A 15570-nucleotide genomic window follows, 5' to 3' on the forward strand; every position below is an offset into this window, starting at 1 on the left:
TTTATGCATGCAATTATAATGTTTTTAGTTATATTCTTATTTGTAAATGTTGTATAATGTCTAACGTATTTATCTGTGTATCATTTTCATACAAGATATTACTAAATTACACAACGTTTCCAATGTAGCTTATTAAGAAAAATATATGTATTCTTGTTTGCGTTGTATAATTGTATTTAATGAATGAATATAAACAGGGTAGTCAGTGTACGTTTAAAATGAAACAAATAAACTTAATATGTAGAATGTCGTTGGTATGTTTACAAGGAAAAAGTTAAAACTAACATATATGTTGAATACAGAGTTGACCAAAAATTTTGAATTTCATTTAAATAACTATATAACTGGTCTATATTATTACTGAGTTCTCTACTAACTTACAGTTAACTTACTCAATTTAAAAAAGATAAAAATGAATAACTGAATTCAGAATTACTTGCAATCATAATATAAAATAATATAAAATTTACACTATGTTAATATAAAAGTCGATTTTAATGAAAATGTTAATTTTTGAAATTTAACGTATGTATGTTTGGAAAAATGTTAGTTTTTTTACACTACTCTTAACAAATAAGATTAAGTTATATGTGTCTATGTTAGCATGTGAATTATCATATGTTACATTTCTTCGAAAATTACGATGGTTTCAATTATTTATATGCTAAATATCTGATTTATGTACATGTATAATCATTATTAATATCTAGTGAGGCAATTGATTACTTAAATAACATGTATTTATAATTATTCAAAAATTAAAATTATGTAATAAATAAATTGCAATAATTTATATATGTATTCACATTATCACTGACAAACAATCCATATCTGTTTTTTACGCGACCGAGTATCAATCATGTAACCAGTGTTATAAAAATCGCCGATTTCGGCGATTTATCGGCCGACATATCGGAAAACAACGGCTTCCGATCTAACAAGACAGAATCGGTCCACTAATCGTTTTTCTTCATATCGGTCAAAATCGGTCAAATCCGGTTGAAATCGGGTACTATCGAAGGTGTCGATAGGCAAAATTATAAGATCCATTTTCTCCGGCAAAAGATTAAAGAAATAACCAGAGCTTCGTATTCTATGAAAGAACTAGCATAATAACCCGTGCGAGGCACGGGTCATTTTGTAGAGTTTTTTTATACACCATACAATTATAATGTTTTTAGAGCAATTCCAACAATATCCTTATATAGGCTCTTGAGTCAAATTTTGAAGAAATGGAGATAAAATTTCTCTCCAACAAGCTTCATGTCCCCCTCTATAACATTAAAAGTTTCGAATGTTTCCTCACTTTTAGGGGTGAATATCCCATCAACTATTATTATATTATATTTTTCTTACCCGTTATTTTATATTTAATGAATGAATATAAACAGGGTAGTAAGTGTACGTTTAAAACGAAACGATTAAACTTAATCTGTAAAATACCGTTAGTATGTTTACAAATAAAAAGTTAAAAATTAACATACATGTTGAATACAGAGTTGACCAAAATCTTGAATTTTATTTAAATAAACTATTTGTACTGTTCTATATTATTACTGAGTTCACTATTAACTTACAATTGACATACTCAATTTAAAAAGATAAAAAATGCATAATTGAAGTCAGAATGCCTTGCAATCATAATATACAATAATATAAAATTTACATTATTGTTAATATTAAAGTTGATTTTAATGAAAAATATTAGTTTTTGAAATTCAACGTATGTATGTATCATGTATGTATGGGAAAATGTTAGTTTTTTATTTACACTACTGTTAATAAAGTAAGATTACGTTATATGTATGTGTTGTGTTAGCATATACATTATTGTATGTTATATCTCTTAGTAAATTATGATGGTTTCAATTATTTATATGCTAAATATTTGATTTATGTACATGTATAATCATTATCTAATGAGATAATTGATTACTTAACTAACATGCATTTATAATTATTCAAAAATTAAAATTATGTAAAAATAAATTGCTATTATTTATATATGATATTCACATTATCACTGACAAACAATACATATCTATTTTTTACGCAACCGGGTATCAATCATGGTTGTAACATAAAATGAATTATATATTTTTAAGACTTATTATTGATATTCATGATTTTTTTTCAAGAATTCGAAAGAAAATTTGTAATTATATCGTTATTTAAACCGTTTTTTAAGTTTCTATTATTATGACTCTAATATTTCTTCATATAATAATTTGATAACATTTATACTATTCTCCTAAAATTAAAAATTTTCAGTTCGATAAAGTTTATAAATATCAGTTGAACTGGTTAATTCCTTCAAATTATTGAACAATATATGTTTTTTTCCTTAATAATATAAAATGCATTGAATCAAATGCTACAATATAGTATAGATATAACTTTTATTTGAATAATTCAAAAATATTAAAATAATTCAAAATATTTGTACAATATTATCTTGTTTAATGAATATTGCTGATCTAAAATAATTCATTTTTAAAAGTTAGGGTTTAAAGTGAAAAATGAAAATAAATCGATTTAGTATATCATTGTAGTTTTAACAAATCTCGTGAGATCTCATTTCAAATTTCAAATATTCTTAAAATCGGACAAATCTCAAAAATATTAATACGTTACCAGTGAAGTTAGTAATTTTAATATAAATAATCAATTGACTTGATCCTATAAAGACCTCAAACACATTAATTTATATTAACACAAGATATTAAAAAATTTCACATTATTGGTAAGCACCGAGCTTGTAATTTAAATTTACTAAACGTAGAATGTGACGATGTTTTTCGGCCGGGTCATGTAGTCAAATTTCGAGTATTTTTTGAACAATGGACCAAGTTCTAAAATGCATTGACTCATTATAATTCGAGATTATCTAAATATGTAATACCAAATATAAATTATTTATATATAAGCAAATCTATTTTCAATATATTTTTTAAAAATTATATATGTACATTTTAATTACTTTTTATAATAAAAAATATATGAGATATATTTTCAAACTAAAAATGATTAATAAATAAGATAATAATCCATTTATGTACTATGCCTAATTTATATCTAGAATTCAATTTTTAAATTTAACTGTACAAATATTCAACTAACTATCTTTTTTTTGCGTAATTCAAGTAAGTACCTTTAAAGTTAAATAAAATACTCATTTAGCACACTTACATATTATGTGTATGATAAAAAACACATGCGAGGAATATGGTGTAGTGGTAAGATGTTGTATAGTTGAATGAAATAACCTGAGTTCGATTTCCACGAACCACATTTTTTATATAAATATTAAAACAAGGGTAATTTAGTCTTTTCAATGAGACTTTTTAATCTCATGAAATTATACCTTTATTGAGCTATTATATATAGAAGAGAGAAAAAGAAAGAAATAAGAATATAAAAGAAGAAAGTGTTACAAACTAATATAGAATATATTATATAGAGAGCATTACAAGAACAAAATTACTAAGAGAATAGAGAAGATTTCATTTCATATATCAATCACATATCTTACAATGGTTTATATAGGGCTAGAGTTTGTAGGTTACAAGTAGCATGAAAAGCCAAAGGGTGTAAAATGAAAAGCCAAAGGGTGTGAGAATTAATGGGGGTAAGTTTGTAAGGTTAAAAGTCATTCAAATATATAACACTCCCCCTTGAATGACTCGTATAAACAACATGCCTCATTAAAACCTTACTAGGAAAAAACCCTGTGGGAAAAACCCTAGTGAAGGAAAAAAGAGTACATGTGTTACACGTGTAATAAAGAGTGCATTATATCTCCCCCTCATTTTAACACGACTATGAAAATCAGCATAGATCTCGAAATTTACGCATCCCAATCTTGTGTTACCAGCTTCTCGAAGGAAGATGTAGGAAGTGCTTTTGTGAACAAGTCTGCTGGATTTTCACATGATCGAATCTGACAAACATCAATTTCCCCCCTTTGTTGAAGTTCATGGGTAAAGAAGAACTTTGGATCGATGTGCTTTGTCCTATCACCTTTAATGTAACCTTCTCGAGTCTGAGTTATGCATGCTTCATTATCTTCAAATAAAATAGTAGGGCTTCCTTTATTGACTAACAGACCGCATGATTCTCGAATATGATGGACCAAAGACCTTAGCCAAACACATTCTCGACTAGATTCATGTAGCGCCAATAACTCAGCATGATTCGAAAGAAGTTGCTGCAAGAGTCTGCTTTGTAGACCTCCAAGATATTGCGGTATCACCATATGTGAATACATAACCTGTTTGTGATCTTCCTTTGTGTGGATCAGACCGATATCCTGCATCTGCATAGCCAACTAATTCCACTTTTGAGTCTTTAGAATAAAATAAACCCATATCCATTGTTCCTCGAAGATATCTAAATATTTGTTTCACACCAGTCCAATATCTTCGAGTTGGAGCAGAACTATGTCTTGCAAAAAGGTTGACAGAAAATGCAATATCAGGACGTGTACAATTGGCAAGATACATTAGTGCACCAATGGCACTAAGATATGGTACTTCAGGACCAAGAAGTTCTTCTCCCTTTTCTCTTGGGCGGAATGGATCCTTATTCTTTTCTAATGATCGTACAACCATGGGTGTACTCACAGGATATGCCTTATCCATAATAAACCGTTCAACACAAAGGAAGATCACAAACAGGTTATGTATTCACATATGGTGATACCGCAATATCTTGGCGGTCTACAAAGCAGACTCTTGCAGCAACTGATAAGGATGATTATCATAGTTCAAAAATTAAGTACTAACAATCCAAAATAAATAAGGAAAACGTTCAACAAGCAAGTAAGGCCTTTCTTAATTATTCTTAGGCTCATCACCACCAAATTTAGGCATATTCACATCGACATCTTCAAAGAAATCACCAACTTCCATGTGAGTAAAGGCCGAAGGATCAACTTGGCCATCACTTCCAAGATGTGCTTCAAGATGAGCAATCCCCAAAGGATCATTCTGTTCGGTGAAATTAGTTTCAACATTTTTCAAAGATGCTTGATATAGGTCAGCAAAGTGCTTGGAGGTACGACATGTACTTCTCCAATGACCTTTCATTCCACAACGGCTACAAGTACTTTCACCCTTTTTAACCATCGTACTTCCCTCGGGTTTCTCCTCATTTGTTTTCTGTTTTTGATAGTAAGGCTTCCTTTTAAAGTGGGGGCGATTTTGTTGATTTCGGCCTCGACCACGCCAAAATCCATGACCACGGGCACGCCCACGTCCACGTCCATATCCATGCCACGTCCACGTCCAAATGATTTATTATCTCTATATTCATTATTAGTCACCGCATTCACTTCAGGGAATGGTGTTGAGCCAGTGGGACGTGCTTGATGATTTTTTCAGCAAAAGTTCATTATTTTGTTCAGCAAGAAGCAACACAGAAATAAGCTCAGAATATTTCGTGAATCCACGTTCACGATATTGTTGTTGCAAGAGCATATTATTGGCATGGAAAGTGGAATATGTTTTTTCCAACATATCTTTATCGGTGATATTCTCGCCACATAATTTCAATTGAGATGTAATTTTGAACATGGCAGAGTTATACTCGCTCACACTTTTATAATCTTGCAATCGCAAGTGTAGCCAATCATAGCGAGCTTTAGGAAGTATCACCGTTTTCTGGTGATCATATCTTTCTTTGAGATCTTTCCAAAGAGTTGATGGATCTTTAATAGTCAGATATTCAGTTTTCAAGCCTTCATCAAGGTGATGGCGAAGAAATATCATGGCCTTTGCCTTGTCTTATTCAGAGGTCTTATTTCCCTCTTTTATGGTGTCACCGAGACCCATTGCACTAAGATGGATTTCAGCATCAAGAATCCATGTCAAATAATTTTTTGCCGGTGACATCAAGTGCGTTAAACTCAAGTTTCGTAAGATTCGACATTTTCACTAAAAATAAACAAAACTCGAATCAACATCAATATTTATACACATAAATATAATGCAATGCGATAATTTTTTATGACAAGATAACAAATAATTTGCGAAAGAAACAGATTATCACTTATCAAATATACTCACTTAAACAAATATAATATATTACACATAATGATGCATTTAATCAACAAGTTTAATATAACATGATTTTAGTCAAGTCTCAGAGACTAAAATATATGCTATTCATTGATAACAACCCATCTTAGTTAACATGACAATTATTAACACGCATGCACAAGTAAAACAAATATAAATTACTGCTACATCAACTCTTAGTCACGGAAATAGATTATAAAAGCTGCAGGAGACAAGGCATAGCCTAGCTTTTAGTTTTTTAACTATTCGTGCAAAGTGCAAATCTCCCTAAATTTGTACAACCCAACTGTTGGCTTTAACATGGCGTTGTAACAGATACACATGCATTTTAATTACGCACAGAAATTTATAAAAAACAAAAAAAAAAAAACAAATATGCATCACTTAATCAGATTATAGCATAAAAATATCAAGCCACTTAAGTAATTTGCAAGGGATAACATAAGAACTAATACAAATAATTCATGAAGCAGAAAACAAGTGAAGTGATTTTAATTTTACTTACGCAAATGTTCAACTAAGCAGGCATGAAAATCAGGTCAAGCAATTAGCACAAATGATTAGTACAGAATATTATACAGGCATCCACTTATATATTTAACCACCCGCAAAGTGTAATACGTGAACATGACAAATATGAACTAAAAGAATAGACTAGCATGTTATGGATCTAGTTTTACTAACATGCAATCATGCCTGCGGTAATATATTCATTTAACAATTAAAATATGGGCATACCTTTTGTAGAGACAGGAAGTAATGATCACCCAGCTAGTACTAGTACTTGTGTTGACAAGAAACTCGTGTAAACTCTTAAACCAACTTCTCCTTCTGGTGCACCCACAGATCTTATTAGCTTTCGTGCTGATAACGTGTTACAAACTAATATAGAATATATTATATAGAGAGCATTACAAGAACAAAATTACTAAGAGAATAGAGAAGATTTTCATTTCATATATCAATCACATATCTTACAATGGTTTATATAGGGCTAGAGTTTGTAGGTTACAAGTAGCATGAAAAGCCAAAGGGTGTAAAATGAAAAGCCAAAGGGTGTGAGAATTAATGGGGTAAGTTGTAAGGTTAAAAGTCATTCAAATATATAACAGAAAGAGATAAAAGTAGGAGAAGAAATAACGTGAATTAGAGAGAGGGGGAGAGATGAGAAAGATTATAAGCGGCGGACGAGGGTGGGTAGATGGAAGGAAGGGTTAACAATACAATAATATAATTGATGCTTTGGTTGTTTAAAATGCAGTACAACACAGTACATCAGTAGTACATCACGTGTATAAGAAAGGTATGGGCCAGAAGCCTATATCTATACAAAGTCAAGTCCACCATGAACCATGTCCAATACCCAACCCAACTACAAATGTAATATATATTTAATACATATATTTTAAAAATAATATTAGAATATAACTGATTTAATTCCGATTTAACATTCCGATAAATCCCCGATTTCCGATAAATCGTAAATCGGTAGCTCAACCGATATAGTCCGATTTTCGATTTCTCTAACCATGCATGTAACATAAAAATAAATTATATATTGTAAGACTTATTATTTATATTCATGATTTTTTACAATAATTTGAAGGAAAAATTGTAATTATATTGTTATTTAAACTATTTTTAAGTTTCTTTCATTACAACTCTAATATTTCTTCATATAATAATTTGATAATATTGTATACTATTTTCCTAAAATTAAATATTTTTCAATTCGATAAAGTTTTATAAATATTAGTTGAACTGGTTAATTCCTTTAAATTATTGAACAATATATATATTTTTAAATAGTATAAAATGTATTGAATCAAATGCTACAATATAGTATATATATATATAATTTTTATTTGAATAATTCAAAATATTAAAATAATCCAAAATATTTATACAATATTATCTTGATCAATAAATATTGTTTATCTAAAAGATTTTTTTTTTAAAATGCTAGTTTTTTTAAAGTGAAAAATGAAAAATAAATCGATTTAATATATCATCGTAGTTTTAACAAATCTCGTGAGATCTCATATCAAATTTCAAATATTTTTAAAATCGCGAAAAATAAACCGATTTAATATATCATCGTAGTTTTAACAAATCTCGTAAGATCTCATATCAAATTTCAAATATTTTTAAAATCGGGACAAGTCCCAAAACACTATTGCGCTATCAGTGAAGTTAGTAATTTTAATACAAATAATCAATTGACTTGATCCTATAAATACCTCAAACTCATTAATTTATATTAATATAAGATATCAAAAAAATTCACACTATTGGTAAGATATTCTCGTCGAACTTGTAATTTAAATTTACTAAACGTAGAATGTGACAATGTTTTTCGGCTAGTTATGTAGTCAAATTTCGAGTATTTTTTGAACAATGTGCCAAATTCTGATTTCAAATTTAAAATAAACTAAAATTCATTGACTCATTATAATTCAAACTTATCTAAATATTTAATATCAATCTAGATTATTTATATATAGACGATTCTATTTTTAATATTTTCTTTAAAAATTATATATATACATTTTAATTACTTTTATAATAAAAAATTGTTAAAAATATATGAGATATATTTTCAAACTAAAAAATAATAATTAATAAAATAATAATCCATTTATGTATTATGCCTAACTTTATAACTGGAATTCAGTTCTTTAAAATTAATTGTACAAATATTTAAGTAACTATCATTTTTTTTGCGGAATTCAAGTAGCTATCTTTAAAGTTAAATAAAATATTTCTTTAGCACACTTACATATTATGTGTATGATTAAAAACACACTTGACAATATGGTGTGGTGGTACGAGATTGTATAGAAGAATGAAACAACCCGAGTTCGATTCCCACAAAATGAGACTTTTTAATCTCACAATATTATCTCCTTGTTGAATTTACAACTTATAACAACTTATAAGCTGTGAATGTTGGTAATGACGTACTTTTTCACAACTTATTTTTGATTTTTCGTTTTTTTATCAATTTTAATTTTAGAATATATTTTTTTAAATGTTAATATAACTTAAAATATAAGAATTAAGATAATTATATATAAAAATTATTTATTTTAATTCATTTAAATAAAAATAATTCTGACTTATAAGTTAAATTATCCAAACACTTATATAACTTATAATCATTTATTAACTTATCACTTATTACTCACTTATTCACTTCAAGTCGTAAGTTACTTATTTTAATATTTCCCAAACGGGCACTATATATAGAAGAGATTAATGTTTAAATAGACTTTTGTAGTTTATTATAGATTGTACTCTAATGTCTATATCATCTAATTTTCTAGAATCTTTGATATTGACATTAGTCCTGATTGATCTGTCTCCCTCTCTTAAAATGAAGTTCTTGTTGGACACCCGAAGCCTAATCATTTTATTTGATCCTTTATTTAATATATGTAACATGAAGAAATCAATATTCCAAACATTTTTGTGGGTGTTAATATTGTAGATGCTATTTCTCTTGCATTATTGTACATGCATAATCTTATTTATGTAATTAAATTATACTGCACTTTAAAATTTAATAAGCACTTTGATGATTTGTCGACTTCCTATGAACCAGTGATCACAGAGTCATCTATGCCCAAGTGCTTAGCTTAGCAGTCTGCTTAAGTGCATATGCAGTGAAGTTCTTGGTGATGGAGATGTTGAATGGCGGCTTATTTTATTAATTTTGGCGGCATTGACTGGGCTTAAGAGAAGTTGTATCTACAGAATTTTGGGAAAATGATTATTAATACGGGTGAAATGTGATATTGATAATCTAAGCAAAATTACAATTTACTAAGATAGATACAATCAAAATTAAAAGAATTAGGGACAAAATTATCACAAATATAGAAAAGATATAAAAAACACTCAATTTTTATTACTTATAATAAATATCTAAAACTTGGATGTGCTAGATCAATACAAATAGATATAGAATTATTATTATGATCCCCAACTGTTCCATTATTGTCTCATTCCATTTTAGAATTCATCTTATCGTTGCTTTATTCCATTGAGGTGAATGTCAGCACACCTATGTTTTAACTGCGTTTTGGATAAATAAAAAAAAATTCATTCACTTGTTTTCAAATTTATAATATTAGCTTAAAACTTGCACCATATACGACCGTTATTAATAATTAATTAATATCTTTTATTCATAATTTTTATAAATATAAATTTAATGAAATTCTAATATATATATATATATGTATTACTTAATTAGAATCCTTTACTTATATTTTTATAAAAATTTAATGTAATTCTAATATATATATATAATCAAAATTTTAACCTATTTTAAATATGAATTATAAATTTAACATATAATTAAAAAATTATATACTAAAAAATGAATTATTAGATAATTAGTCTGATTTTAAATGTAATTGATATTTAATTTAGATCAAATAAATTAAGTAAATCATGTTTAATAGTTGGGATTTGTTCGGTAAAAATTTAAGTCAGCAACAACACTTGAATTTATAATTATAAGTTGATAAATTGATATATTTTTTATCAACTTATTTTAAGTTCTTACTTTTTTATTACTTTTAGTTTTAAAATATATATTTTCAAACTGTAATCTAACTTGGAATTCAAGAATTAAGATAATTATATTTATAAATTATTCATTTTATTTTATTTAAAATAAAAAAATCTGACTTATAAGTAAAATTATCTAAATACTTAATAGCATCTCAAAGATGTAAGAATTCTAAGGGTAAGAGTTGAAACTATGAGCTAAAATGGTATTAGTTATAATCATTAGTTATATTTAAAATATTGCTTTTTAATAATTTGAAATATATATTAGAGAAATTAAATTAATAATATTATAAAAATTCTACATTTATGTCAATTTTTAAAGTAAACATTATAAAATTAAATAAATTATTATTATAATTGGTTGAAAATATAGTCCATATTTAAAAATAAATGGAAGAAATATCTTAATATTATATATTAGAATTTTTATAAATTTAGTTAACAATAAAATAATATTTTTACACTTAATATAAAAATATAAATAATACATTTATACATATAATAATAATGAATATACATATATAAATATTATGTAATTAAAGCATCTTAATTATTTTAAGTTACTGAAAATAATGATTTAAAGTAGTATGATACCTGTATTAATTTAAATGATGGTACATGTAAATATTATATCAAGAGGTGCTCATTTATAAGTATTCATCTACATTTAACTTGTTAAAACACTTTGTTTTCAATGTAACACCATATTATTTGAGATAAAATTTATGGTAACACTATTTATAACTACTATGACATTAAGTTTTGAAATACTTTATTTTCAATGTCAAGCACCCTATTAGTTATGTTACACTTTCATACACATTTTATATTTTTACCAACAGTTTTTAAATTTTTCAAGCACATAATATTAACCATTTATTAGTAATAATGGAGAAAAAGCAAAAGAGACCTCTGGCACTATTTTGGTGACTTCTAGAACACAGACTAGGTCTCAATCCCGAACAAGCAGTCAGCTTATGATCCTTAACTTATAATCCTACATCATGAGTCAAGACTAATTATGACTTGATCCCAAATCATGACGGAGGAGTTGTACTGAAAGAAGATCAAATTCTGGCCAGGATCAAGTTGTGTCTGCAAATACTTAAGATGATGAGAAGATCATAATTGACAATCCTGAAAATACTTTAAAGTTCTATCAATATTTGAGAACCAAATATAGAAGAATGGTCTCTCGATATCACAAAGATGATAAGTTAGTGAACTTTAATAATAATAATATGGTTTTTCTTCACTTTGCTGAAGATTTCCTAAATATTTTTGCTAAAGAGTTGGTTGCCAAGCAAAATGAAATCATGAGAGGAATTGAAAGGGCCATGACACAATGCTCCTGCTACAGGTAGAAGAAGAGTTGGAGTAGGCAGAAAAGGAAGAGGTAGAGGAGGAGAAAGAAGAGGAAGCATTCCAAATGCTGATAAATCTACTCCAATTGATAATCAATCTATTGTAACTTCACAAAAGAAGAACTAAGTCTAGTATAATCAGAATTGAGGAGGTAATTGAACAATCTCAAGTCATTAGAGTCTTGATTGCTCATGAACATTTACAAGCTCAGCCGGTTGAAGATCTGACTGTGTTTGAGAAATTGAATAGGCTGGAGTAAGTGAAAAGGCGGAAAGTTTAGTACAAAAAAGAAGTAATATGAAGTGCAACACGGGGGTGAATGTGTTTTCTTGATTTTGTTGATTTTTACTATCTTAGAAATCAAGTTGTGTTTAAGTTATGGAACTTAAACGGCTAGATATAAATTTGTAGTGATAATTAACTCAATGTAAAAAACACAAGCAATTATCAAAACTCACTTGATTTATATTGAATCAAATTAGTTGTGCTACAAATCAGTGTTCTTGAATAATAAGAACTCAGCTCCTTTTCTTGAAAGAATAGGAGATTTCTAGATCTGTTTTTGTTACATATGAACTAGGGACCGTGACATGTTTTATAGAAAACTATATCAGACAACTATTTATTACTTTTGGGTTTCTGCACTTCAAAATAAACTGCATGGACAACTTCTACTTGTAAACACAATTACTATTTTTAGAAATACCTAATTTACTTGGTCCCCGCATATGAATAAGAAACCCCAAGCATAACAAGAATTCCATTTAATACTACTGTCAAAATTAATAAATTTGAGAGAATTGATAAATAAGAGTGAAATGACAATGTTGTTTGGTCAGATCAATCTTACACATTAAACAAGAACAGGGCTCTTTTACAATGCCCCCTTCCCCGTGATTCCATCTTTTAAATTGTTGAAGTAAATATCACAATCTTTTTCAGGTGGAGGGTTCTCTGGATCTACTGTGAATGGCTCACTAGATGGATCACATTATTGACCTGCAATAAGAATAAGAATGAGCAACAACAACCATTCCCACTTTAAAGCTTTTACTTAACTTCTTTTTAATGTCCTTGTATATTAAAAACTTTAAAGATAAATAGATAAAGATAATAAGTCAACCTATCTTCGAAATTAGATAGCGTAAAATTACTATACTTATTTTAGTAATATCATCTAAAATATGCTAATTCATGTAGGCAAGAATATATTATGGGTTTTGGCTATAGTATTGTAAAGACTAAACTTGTGATACCAACCACTCAATTATTAATATCAATTGTTAAAAGATCCATCTTATGCACCAATAGTAACAAGTAAAGACCCTCAACTCAATAAAACTTACAGAAGTACAATTGCAACCTCAAATGTCTTGTCGCATGCATTTGAGCTTTCCAAAGCAGCAACACATATTAGAGAAACTTTTCCCCTTGATATATTTTCCTGCAAAAGTGACAGATTACATGCCAGAAACCATAACACTATAAATCAATATCTACAACATTTATAATTTTTTTATTTAATATGAATTTTTAGTTGGCAGTTGCACAATATCATCTACCACTTAAATACGGTAAAAAATTATGTGTAAATACTGTTATATTGTCTCCTTATTCAAATATAAGGTCAGCCCTGCTGGCTCCTTAGTTAAAGCACAAGGCCTGCTAATTGTAAATGAAATTCCGATTTCCCGAATCAGGTTCCCCCTGTGTACAGGACAAATTAGACCAACTAGTGAATTGTTACATAATTTGCAAGTAACAGAAAATAGTACTCCCTCTGTCCCTCTCATTTGTTTATACTTTCCTTTTTTGGATGTCCCTTCCAATTGTTTACATTTCAAAACTTTCCAAAAATGGTAAGGTTTTTATAATTTTTAAAATAACTACATCCACTACTTCTCTCCACTATACCCACTTTATACATATAATATTAATCGGTCCCACTACTTTACTCACTTTTTTAACTTTTCTCCACTATTTTATCATTTTTCTTAAACTCCGCGCCCCACCCAAATGTAAACATTTGGGAGGGACGGAGGGAGTAGTATTTATAAATATATAAGACCTTTGTTTCATTCTAATCATTGCCACCAGTGAAACTAAGTATTAATAATCATTATTGATAAAAGACAACAAGACAACAAACTTGACTATTAACTTAACGTTTGTGGATATTACCGACATTACATCACACTGAACAATGTTTGGTTTACTGTGACAAAATAAAAATCAACTGAGATTTGTCCTTATACTAGTAAAGCTTCAATTGTTTGAAGTGGAAACTATATAAAATGACATACAAAGTCAAAGGCCAAGAGTCACTATATAAAATGATGATGGGGCAAATAAACTACAAGAAAAATAGCTCAAGAATGAATAACAAGAAGAACTAATGACGAAGCCAGGTACATTATTTATGAATTCTTTAAGTTGACCAATAGAACCATCAAAGTTTCTGCAAAATTATTATTCCGACTCCCAGTCATAATTCCAAAAATAACATAAATTCATATTGTATGGCAGTTAAAAAGAAAGAGAAATGTTGAAGACACTCCACACACCTTTAAGTTGGTATTGTAAAAGCATTCACAGAAGTTTTCAGACTACGGGCAATAGCATTGGCATCCACAAAAGCAAAGGTAGTTTGGAATTTTGAGCAGTAGCCGCGTTTTAGACAATAATGAAATTCTGAGTAATACATTGTTACTAATACCAAGTTCCGACACTTATTAATAATTAATATATATGTAATAAATCTCCTGCAATAAACAAACGACAATGTTAAAGAGAGAGAGTGATATATATATATATATATAAAGAGAGAGAGGGAGGGAGAGATAGAGATACCGAATACAGGAGGTCTTCTCCACCACCAAGAAAACAAAAATGATCCAAAACGGAGCTTGAAATCGGAAAAGGAACTTCAACCCAAATCTTCTCGAACCGTAATTGGACCAAAGTCCATTTCTTGAACCTAATTGAAAATAGTTCATTTGACGGAGAGAGTAGAAAGAAAGAAGATACGAGCTGAGCGGAGTGTGTTACACTTCTCCATTTTTATTTTTGGCTCTAAAGAAAACTAGTTTTATACCCGTGCAATGCACGAGATTTTTCTTATTAATTTTTATGTGTTTTTTAGTAGTTTATTTAATTATTCTTTTTGAATTCTTATAAATTTGTGTGAATGGTTTTCAATTTCTTTTTGATTATATTTAATAATTTTCATTTTTAATTACTTATATGCATATATTTAATATAAACATCAACGATGTAATTGATTATTTGATAAATTATTTTCAATTATATTAATATTATTTTTAAATGGTGTTATTGAATTTAATACATTACTTTCGACTGTATTAATATTAATTTTTATTTAATACATTGTTTCACTTGTATTTAACATAAACTGTGTTATTTATTTTAATTTTTAGAATTGTTTGTCTAATTTTATAAAAATTTCTAGTAACATTTTTATTTAATTAAAATTTAATTTTTTGTTATAGTGTTATTTGTATTATAATTTCAATATGCGTAAACATAA

The 15570-nt window shown here is 28.1% G+C and overlaps 2 protein-coding genes and 1 long non-coding RNA gene across 4 annotated transcripts; all 3 read right to left on the bottom strand.

The window, feature by feature from the left end:
• Nucleotides 1-4184: 4184 nt before the first annotated feature.
• LOC141702503 (secreted RxLR effector protein 161-like) lies at nucleotides 4185-4640 on the bottom strand. Its single transcript, XM_074506160.1, has one exon. The coding sequence runs from the start codon at nucleotides 4638-4640 to the stop codon at nucleotides 4185-4187; it is 456 nt and encodes a 151-aa protein (XP_074362261.1).
• A 693-nt stretch (nucleotides 4641-5333) lies between these two features.
• LOC141702504 (uncharacterized) lies at nucleotides 5334-5768 on the bottom strand. Its single transcript, XM_074506161.1, has one exon. The coding sequence runs from the start codon at nucleotides 5766-5768 to the stop codon at nucleotides 5334-5336; it is 435 nt and encodes a 144-aa protein (XP_074362262.1).
• A 7018-nt stretch (nucleotides 5769-12786) lies between these two features.
• On the bottom strand, nucleotides 12787-15068 carry LOC141702506 (uncharacterized). 2 transcript variants are annotated; one of them, XR_012567145.1, is made up of 4 exons: nucleotides 14874-15068; nucleotides 14588-14785; nucleotides 13370-13467; nucleotides 12787-13022 (listed from the first exon to the last, which is right to left on the bottom strand). It is a non-coding gene; the product is annotated as an uncharacterized LOC141702506 (long non-coding RNA). The 2 variants fall into 2 exon arrangements; XR_012567146.1 differs by having other exon boundaries at nucleotides 13370-13730.
• Between the last annotated feature and the right edge of the window lie 502 nt (nucleotides 15069-15570).

The sequence above is a fragment of the Apium graveolens genome, unplaced genomic scaffold, assembly GCF_009905375.1.
Source record: "Apium graveolens cultivar Ventura unplaced genomic scaffold, ASM990537v1 ctg5251, whole genome shotgun sequence".
NCBI classification, from domain to species: Eukaryota; Viridiplantae; Streptophyta; class Magnoliopsida; order Apiales; family Apiaceae; genus Apium; species Apium graveolens.